We start from the raw sequence: 9,748 nt of genomic DNA, 5'->3' as shown, positions 1-9,748 counted from the left end.
TCCGCCTTTTTAAGCTTTGTGAGAAGCCTTTCTGTGTATTGGCACTGTGAACTAACAGTAAAGTGGGAAGGTCCATAGGCGTTTCATGAGCCAAATCCTTCATGAAATTGAATTCATCTGCAGAAGAAATATAAATTATTGCGTGGCACAGTACCCCCTGTGTGTATTATTTTTGTGTGCTTATCCGTGTCTCCGACATAAAACAGAACTTTAATGAAGAATCGAACCGTTTCAAATAGGTACAATGTAGAAGATAGTGATAATTATTTCGTACAACAAACCTGAAAACTGTCATGGTGTTGGATACGAAGTGATCACATTAGGACGATTTCGCCGGCTTGAAAACCGCCGAGCATTTGCCAGATAGCAAGTCCATATTCAAGAGCCATCGAGCTTCAGAGCACAATGTGACTTTAGTGCCAGTGCGATCATGCTAGGTAATGGCAACAGCACCAACAAAGTGGTGAGCTCCAAGTTCGTCATTACACGCTATTACATTTTTTGTCAATAAATCAAAAGCTGAATTCTAAAGCACAAGATCATGAACACGGAGATGGTCGTGTTCGGTGGGGCGGGATGTGCATATACATTTATCAATACCAGAGCCCATATGATGTTAGTGCTAGGGTGATCGCACGGCCTCTAGTTGAAGACATTTCATACGGGAGTCGGGAAAAACATGCTGTGTCCCTCGAGCTCGTTCCGTGTGCTAGGGAAGTCTGCGTGATATCAGACTACTGTCATGACGCCGGTGGTAGTCACTTGCACGGAGAAGACAATATGTATTGTGCAATCATGTGCACAGACAAGACGGGTTAATGGACGGAAGTCATGTGTATGGACAAGACGTGTTAATGGATGACAGCCATGTGGACAGACAAGACTTGTTGGTGGGTTTAATAATGTGAACGGAGAAGACACTGTTTATTAACGACAGTCATGTGCACAGACAAGACGTGCTAATGGGCGAAAGTCATGTGTATGGGCAAGATTTCTTAATGGACGGCAGTCGTGTATACAGTCAAGACGCGTTAGTGGATGGAAATAATGCGCACGGACAAGACCTGTTTGTCACGTGCACAGACAAGACGTGTTAAAGGACGGAAATCGTGTGCACGATCAAGACCCTGTTTACTGACGGCGATCATGTGCACAGACAAAACAAATTGCTTATTGACGGCATCCATGTGCACGGGCAAAACGAATTAATGAACGGCAATTATGTGCACGGACAAGACGTGTTAGTGCACGGCAGTCGTGTGCAGGGACAAGACATGTTAGTGCACGGCAGTCGTGTGCAGGGACAAGACATGTTAGTGGACGGCAGTCGTGTGCAGGGACAAGACATGTTAGTGGACGGCAGTCGTGTGCAGGGACAAGACATGTTAGTGCACGGCAGTCGTGTGCAGGGACAAGACATGTTAGTGGACGGCAGTCGTGTGCAGGGACAAGACATGTTAGTGCACGGCAGTCGTGTGCAGGGACAAGACATGTTAGTGCACGGCAGTCGTGTGCAGGGACAAGACATGTTAGTGGACGGCAGTCGTGTGCAGGGACAAGACATGTTAGTGGACGGCAGTCGTGTGCAGGGACAAGACATGTTAGTGCACGGCAGTCGTGTGCAGGGACAAGACATGTTAGTGGACGGCAGTCGTGTGCAGGGACAAGACATGTTAGTGCACGGCAGTCGTGTGCAGGGACAAGACATGTTAGTGCACGGCAGTCGTGTGCAGGGACAAGACATGTTAGTGGACGGCAGTCGTGTGCAGGGACAAGACATGTTAGTGGACGGCAGTCGTGTGCAGGGACAAGACACGTTAATGGACGGCAGTCGTGTGTAGGGGCAAGACATGTTAGTGGACGGCAGTCGTGTGCAGGGACAAGACACGTTAGTGGACGGCAGTCGTGTGCAGGGGCAAGACATAGTAATGGGTGATCGTCATTACTGGGGGCAAGGCGTTTAATGGACTACCATCTCTAATTTGACAAGACGTCTTAATGGGCGACCATTTTGGGTTAGGAGAAGACGTTTCAACAGATGAACACGTTTAGCCCGGACGAGACGCGTGTCCGCGGTGACCATGTGAATTGGCTGGATGTCGTTAAGGGCATGTGCATTATAATTAGTAGTTTTATCGAGCTAAAGGCAACTTCTTTTCCTGTCGGCTCAAATGGTTTCTGTTGAAATTATCAGGGAAATCATCCTTGAACTTTAATATCGAACCTCGAAAGCCTTGGTAAGTATTTTTTTATTTAAATATCTGATGCACAGTCTGTCACATGCGCAATTAAGTGCCATGCTTGTGTATCAATCGTAGTCGTGAGTCATTAGTCACTTCCACATGGCGCCATACATCCTGAGAGCCGACCACGTGTAACTGAACACGCGTTACCTGACATACTTGCAGCGTAAACATATAGACCTGTCTCATCATTACCTCAACAAGGAGAGACAAGAATGCATTAAGGGTCTTATATTGGGGATAATTAGTTGGACGTTTAGGAGTGGTACTACGTATATGTCTTTATACGTCTTCACGAGTTGAAAACTGTGAAAAGAGATGTTTGTAAAAGAGGTATTTAGTGTATAATAGTAAGTAGAATAATCTAAACATAGACGGTGCACGACAATCTGGCCTGATCAGAGAGTCAGTAACACACAAACACACAGACACCGACCAAGACGCGGATATGTCCCGACCAAGAACGTTGACATTGTCAGTACCATCGTAGGGTAATGTGAGGACAGCGTCACTGGACTGTATAAACGTCCTAGCCACCACTATGGGTACATCATCGTGGACGATGTTGCTGGTGTTCATCATCCCCGTGTTCACATCGACAAACCCCAAGAGGTGTCTCGCGTGGAGGGAGTATGCACATCTGCAGCCGAGGGAAAGCGCCATCAACACGGCAGAGGCCTACAGTTCCTCCAGCGGCGTCTTCACGGCCCTCTTCTACGGCATCCATTTCAGCATAATAACCACAGCCGATCATAACACTGCGCTCACGACATACATTGTCAAAAATGACAGGATTGTAGTCCGAATTGTGACCCTCTCCACTCACAGTGATGGACAGGGGTCAACAAGCATCACCCTCAATCTCTACCCCAGGGACCGACTGTGGGTGCAGGCGGATCAGAATGCATCGGGGTATCGTAAGGGCCAATCGGGGTGGAATGTTTTTATTTGGTTGCAACTAACCTAAGTTATACAACGGGTGTCGTCATGGAGTGCAACTTCACACGGAGGATCCTAAAGAAGTTACAGCCCAATAATAAAGTGGACTTGAATACATGATAAGGTGTCGTTTACTGACATTCACTCCAAATACCGAACTAACGCTGATGTTATTATCTCAGTATTTAATACCTTCTTTACAATAACATGTAAAACGTCCAGATCACCAACCATGTTGCTTTATAAGGTGTTGTGCACGAGCAATGACGTCATTGCTGTAGTCGTTGCCAGTTGTTCCGACGTCAAGGCGAGCCCATGTAGCAACGTTGCCAACCCCAGCGTTATAGGCTGACACGCCGCCTGCAGATAAAACGGGAAAGATGTTTAAAATATCATAGACAGTCCGCTGTTAATTCGTTAAACACCATGTCTTACTCCCGTGAATAAGGCTGTAGTGAACACCTATGACTGTTTCTGTGAGTTGGAATGGCATTGTGCATAGAGAGTGAGTTTTACACCTCTTTTAGCAGTATTCCAGGAATATGACGGTGGGGTAAATCAGAATTGTGGGGAAAGGAAGCGGGATCTATGGCATGAATGCTTATACCACTACGTTAGCGCGCTGCCTGTATTACACATAATGTGATGCTGAACCTGCGGATTGACGATACCGTGGTTAAGTAACTAATGTCTACCTTGCAATTGCTGTTCGGGTGACCATGTGGGGTGCTTGGCCTTGACCTGCTTTATGTACGGCACCAGGATCACTCTGGTCATCTGGTCGATGTGGTCACAGCTGTCCCACGCGTACTTCTCGCACGTGGAACCCAGACCGGAAGCATATACGTCACACTGGTAATAGAGACACCGGTCATACATTTGTATAGTTACCTTTGCAGCCTTCATTTACCGAGAAACTGTTTCTCAAGCCAAGTGGCGTTTATTCTTTGTTATATGCTCTATGCAGTGGCCTACAGTGTGAATCCCTAAGTTGCCGTGGAATGTATCATACTCATACTGCAAGGCTGCCAGTCCTAGACGGTTGTCAAAAAGGTCAACCCAGATGGGACACACTACTCACCTGCACGATGCCCCGCCCCTGTAACAAACTCTACACATCTGCATGATGCCCGCCCCTAGAACAAGCTCTACCTACCTGAACGATGCTCCACCCGTATAACAAGATATACGCACCTGCACAATGACCGTCCCCAGAAGAAGCTCTACCTACCTGAACGATAGTCCACCCGTATAACAAGATCTACGCACCTGCACAATGACCGTCCCCAGAAGAAGCTCTACCTACCTGCACGATGCTCCACCCGTATAACAAGATCTACGCACCTGCACGATGACCCGCCCTTAGAACAAGCTCTATGTACCTGCATTATACCCCAGGCATGGTGGTGGTCGCCCCAACCCCCGGTGCTGTACAACAGCTTTCCTCCCCGTGTTTCACGACTGGCCACGCCGGCGACTACAGCAGGGTGGATGCCTGAAGTAACAGTAGAAGTCACTGACTCTAGTTGTCATGAGGCAATGAATTTGTCGGCCTCCAAGTACCCCCACGAAAAAAATACTACTGACCTGTTCAACAAGATATAACGTGAATAGCATGGGTCCCTTTAAGCTTCGTAGCAGTAGATGCGATTCAAATATATTTGTAAATGAAACAGTTATGGCTGCTTGACAGCGTCCTGAACGTACAGTTATTAGCTCCGGCTCTGACGTAGCAAGACTTTCGCTTGTTGAGTTCGGCGTAGTCCTGGTCAACCATATGATTGGAGGCTTGCACACCTGGAAACAAACCGTGGCTGGATTAGTCAATTCGTAGATACCTGGGAGGCCTTTCACAAAGCAACTTTTCCTGAGGTTGAATTAAACGGCCATTCTTTACAGGTCACATGCAACAAAAACATCGAACATAATCCAAACACTGTCATCACTTATTCATGAAATATAAAATGTATTGTTGATTACGAAAAAACAAATAAACAAAATTATAAGCCTATAACCGCAAATCAGAAGTGCAACATTTTGTACTTGGGTTTGCATTAAAACATTAAACATTATTTTACTTCATGTTCGTTACCAACCCCAGGCCCAAGTATACCTATATCATTGATACCTATCCAAATTCCAACACATCCTTTGCCAGTCTACCACTACCAACATACCTCTAAAAGCAACACATGTCATATTTGGGATTTCACTTTCTTAGTAAAGTACAAATTCTAGTACTTTTGGGGGGTTGAGTCACATCCAGGATTCGGACCCGCACCCTCAGAATCGCCAGCACACAAAGTCAGCCGCCTAGCCAGCTCATGTGGAAGTCCTACCTCTACCCACTCCACCTACCCGAGTACCCCAAGCCGTAGGACGTTCTGGTGCTGGCTCCGGTTGGGCGTAACTTCATGACGTCACCGTAACAGTTGTAGTTGCCGGAAGCTGAAACAGTTGACAGTCATTAATTATATAGCGGCCAGTCAAAGTTTGTTTGGATTTTGTTTGTTTTCGTTTGATTTCTTTGCCCTCAGCTTGTGGTGAAAGCATTTATCCGTCATGCAGAAGACCAGAATTACTTCCTTACACATGTAATCTCTACCTGTGATACTGATGGAACATTTCTACACAAGAAGTGAAACCATGTTCGCTCATTCAACACAGTACAGATGAGACACATGCACAACACCTACATCCAGAGGTGTCTTCTATAAACTTAAATTTTATACAATCACCTTCATCCGAAGGTGTCATGGTAAATCAGAAATATCAGACAGACATCAGAGATTGTGGCCACAGAGACAAACATCTACTCTGTACCTACATCCACAAGTGTCATGGCTGAAGCAGCAGACGTCACTTCCGGAGCAGAGACTGGCCACCATGAAGCTGTTGGCGCAGCAACTCGCCTTCATACACCCGACTCCATGAGTCCCCGCATGGGTTCCCGTCAGCACGTGCGATGTACATGCATCACCTCACAAAACAAAAAAAAACTGTCTGCGTCATACTGGCGGATAAAGAATTTTGGATAAGCAGGGATGATCTTGCCATTCACTAATCGTGTAGGTCTATTCTATTAATGTCTCGTTACACATTATCGCCGTGGATTTAGGACCCAATACTGATAGTAGATATAACTTGGTGTTGGCGTTCTTTCGAGGAAATTTTATGAGGGGTAGTTTATTCATATACTCATATACAAGTACTGTTTTTGTAAATCATGGCTCAAGGTTCAACATTATGATTAACTTTCCAAGATTGACAACGGTCTTTAAAGTAGTTTCGACATTACGTACTTCATGGACTCAGTTTCAGGATGATAATCACCCTTTCCTCTCACCTCCTGAACTATCTTAAAATGAACACGCCAATACGCACATGCGTCTGAACGTAACGGCAGTTACCCACAAATCTGCGTAAACGTTACGGGTGTCACAGTAGGAGGAACAGACGTGCAGGCCATGTTTTGACGTTGAAATCCTCTCGGTAAAATACCAAAGCACAGCATGAACCCATCTATTGTAATAGTACCGCTTTGTATTATGGGTGTATTATACGAGTGACAATTAATCGTAGAAAATTTTTGAACCGTCCAAACATTTTCTACGATCAACAGGATTGCCACGACTGACATCAAGATCATATTAGCTCTGATGAGATCTGATAGAATCATCGAGATTAGTCCGCGATTACAGTCACTATTTCAATCGTCTGTGAATGGTGATAGTGTGAACCTGGCATTTTAATGCTATTTCATCCCACCTTACCCCACAACAGTTAAACTAACAACAGCAGGGTGTATAAATGAAACATATATGATCTTTGGTGGGTGGTAGTTTCACCAGACGCACGTGGCGCACGAAGAATGGGTCACAATCTGAGTCGGTGATAAACTAGTACCCGTCTCTGTCTGTAGATACCATGCTTGGTTCTGTTTGAATACTTAGAATGTTCTTATGGAAACGAAGTCGCCAACACGAGAATATCGTGGCAGCTCTTGAAGTACGTACCATTTACTGCCGCGACAGTTACGATCAAAAGGAGGAAAGTCAGCATGGCTGGAGTTGATGTCCCGTAGGATACACCTATTGCTTTAGAAGACTATAACTACGTGCTTGAGTAAGAAACAGGCGCGGCCTCTAATCTCACTAATCTAATCTGATAGCCAGAAACTGTAAGATATACGCATGGAAATACCCCAAGCACTGCGCATAAATTGCTACAGAAATGTCTTATCTATACAAATTCTTACTCCAGACTTCGTCCAACAAAGTAATAAGTCTGTAGTCAACTTTATACACATGTATTAGTCGAAGCTCCCCGTTTAGATCTGACACAAATATTGATATGCCTTAACATGTGTTTTCAATAGTTTGTTGCAGTTGGTGTTGATGTGTACACAGAAAACTTAAAACGAGTTTTGCCTAAACGGCCATGCCGTTCATGTAAGACAATGATGTGTGTACAATATGCGACCAGTGAATGAGTGAGTGAGTGAGCATTAGTCTCAGGTCTTGCGGGATGGAGTTATGTTGAACTCCCCTTACTAGGAAATACACTAAACAACCTCTATAAGGGATGCACTTGTAATGAAATTATGGCTATAATGAACTGGCTGTTTCATGCCCCACCCAGTCCTCGAATAACGAACAATGATTAACAGATTATTCCCCTTGGTTTTGTTATAACCATTGTCTACTTTACTGAATAACTTGTCATCTGTAATAACGATGTTCAAGGGCGGGGTCACTGGTCTGGGTCAAAGGTTTTTACATTTGGTCTTTGGATTTTATTTATATACAAAGTAATGTCTTTTTTGCACTTCTCTTCTAACGATGTTATGAAATTGAACACAAACTGCTTATTAAGTAAAAACAGGGCAGACTTGATATTTGATTAAATCAGGTACTACTGAACAATAGTTGTGCTTGTGAGAATCGAAGGACCCACGTCAGTAGTCACTGTGTCATTCATCTATTCTGAATAAAGCCATATAGTAATATAATGTTTCAGTCACAGCTAGTCATCGATCGCCAGTGCATTTGATTGACTAAACCATAAACATGCAGTTTTCCTTTGATCAGGAATTGACCTTCACTTTGTATTAATTTGCAGCCTTTATATATTCTATTTTTAACACAACACAATACGTTGATCTCTCTGAGCCAGTTAATGTTAAAACGTAAATTTATCTGGAGAAATCAGCCCTGTCCTCTTTGAAGTGATTCGGGAGGATTTAAACGTGATACTGTTATCGTCTCAAACAAGTATGTAATACTACAAGCGTGGGGTGGATTTTGAAAGACCACAACTGAGACAGAAAAAAATGACAACAACAAAAATGTAATCACAACATACTGATATATACATACCAGCATTACTTAAGAATCAAATGAATTCAGTAGTATTTTAAATAGATTTTGGACCAAACAGGTGATCACCTGCCAGCATACTGGTATACATGTGAAACAAGTGCTTCCTACAGTATTTATAATCAATGGGTCACGTGTTGCGAAGATGCTAAACACTTTGGGGTATTGATTTCAATTGTTATCTGAACTGATGCCAAGTCGACAGGACTAAACAAATTACATCGCAAGGCACAGACCTTCAGAAAATACACGTGTCACTGATGTTCTGTCATAACAAAGGTCCGTGGACAATAAGCACACAGGCCTTTTAGGAAGCACGTGACTACCGTGGAAGTAATGAATTGTTCAAGACCTGGAAAAACAAGGAAGACCAAAGACCATGATGGCCGTGTCCTAATTCGTCTGGCATGACCGATGTGCCGGCAATGGACAGTTGTAATCTGTCTCTCCACCAGTATGAGGTTGGTGGCTTCTGGTCTAAGGCAACGTCGGCCAATTCTCGTTGGCAGAGACACAGACAAGAACTGTGGCGCAGGCTCCGAGAAAACCGCAAGTTGAAGACATAGCGTTGGGTTCGTTGGTCTGATGAAACTCGCTTATTTCATCTCATTACCACACGTTGTCGCATACGGGGAGGTAAAGAGGCATATCACCAAGAGGCTATCCATACAGCTGAACCCGTTGGTGGCAGCGCAGTGGTGAGGTGGGGTACCGCTGAACCCGATGGTGGTAGAGCAGTGGTGGGGTGGGGTACAGCTGAGCCCTTTGGTGGCAGCGCAGTGGTGGGGTACAGCTGAACCCGTTTGTGATAGAGCAGTGTTGGGGTGGGGTACAGCTGAACCTTTTGGTAGTAGCGCAGTGGTGGTGGGAGGTAAGGACTGCAGGTGGGATACTTTAACCCCTCGTCTTGAGAAGAAAACCACACTCATGAGAGAACCAGCCAGCAACCACTCTTCGCTTCGCTAGGTTGCTCTTATGAGTGTGGTTTTCTTCTCAAGGCGAGGGGTTAAAGTATCCGCCATTCTTTGGATCACGTCACTGGACATTCTCAGGTAAATTCTGTGGCCTCTCGAGTGGAATTCTGTCAGTAACTGATCATAATGTCCGAAGTGGTCTTTTTAGTCAACCATTCCCTAACCCTGGCTGTCCTTGCTTTCCTTTTCTAGTTTGGGGGGTTACGTCTTCATC

General features: G+C 44.9%; 2 protein-coding genes across 2 annotated transcripts; one reads left to right on the top strand and one right to left on the bottom strand.

Annotated features, from left to right (window-relative positions):
- Window positions 1-1,208: 1,208 nt before the first annotated feature.
- LOC137298766 (uncharacterized) lies at window positions 1,209-1,841 on the top strand. Its single transcript, XM_067831041.1, has one exon. The coding sequence runs from the start codon at window positions 1,209-1,211 to the stop codon at window positions 1,839-1,841; it is 633 nt and encodes a 210-aa protein (XP_067687142.1).
- A 1,511-nt stretch (window positions 1,842-3,352) lies between these two features.
- Window positions 3,353-7,373, bottom strand: LOC137297668 (glycine, glutamate and proline-rich protein-like). The gene is made up of 7 exons (XM_067829579.1): window positions 7,199-7,373; window positions 6,010-6,162; window positions 5,541-5,630; window positions 4,890-4,979; window positions 4,565-4,677; window positions 3,878-4,034; window positions 3,353-3,542 (listed from the first exon to the last, which is right to left on the bottom strand). The coding sequence occupies exons 1-7, from the start codon at window positions 7,242-7,244 to the stop codon at window positions 3,406-3,408; spliced, it is 786 nt and encodes a 261-aa protein (XP_067685680.1). The 5' UTR covers window positions 7,245-7,373; the 3' UTR covers window positions 3,353-3,405.
- Between the last annotated feature and the right edge of the window lie 2,375 nt (window positions 7,374-9,748).

This window comes from Haliotis asinina, chromosome 10 (assembly GCF_037392515.1).
Source record: "Haliotis asinina isolate JCU_RB_2024 chromosome 10, JCU_Hal_asi_v2, whole genome shotgun sequence".
NCBI lineage: Eukaryota > Metazoa > Mollusca > Gastropoda > Lepetellida > Haliotidae > Haliotis > Haliotis asinina.
This window is presented reverse-complemented; position numbering and strand designations above follow the sequence as displayed.

Bases quoted from the DNA above. Each gene is read 5' to 3' on its own strand.
- LOC137298766 (XM_067831041.1), top strand. From the start codon at position 1,209: ATGAACGGCAATTATGTGCACGGACAAGACGTGTTAGTGCACGGCAGT.
- LOC137297668 (XM_067829579.1), bottom strand. From the start codon at position 7,244: ATGCTGACTTTCCTCCTTTTGATCGTAACTGTCGCGGCAGTAAATG. The intron at 5,631-6,009 runs GTAGGTACAGAG...CAACTGTTTCAG, and splicing joins CAGCCATGACACTTGTGGAT to CTTCCGGCAACTACAACTGT. The intron at 4,678-4,889 runs GTACGTTCAGGA...CTGTTACTTCAG, and splicing joins CAGAGCCGGAGCTAATAACT to GCATCCACCCTGCTGTAGTC.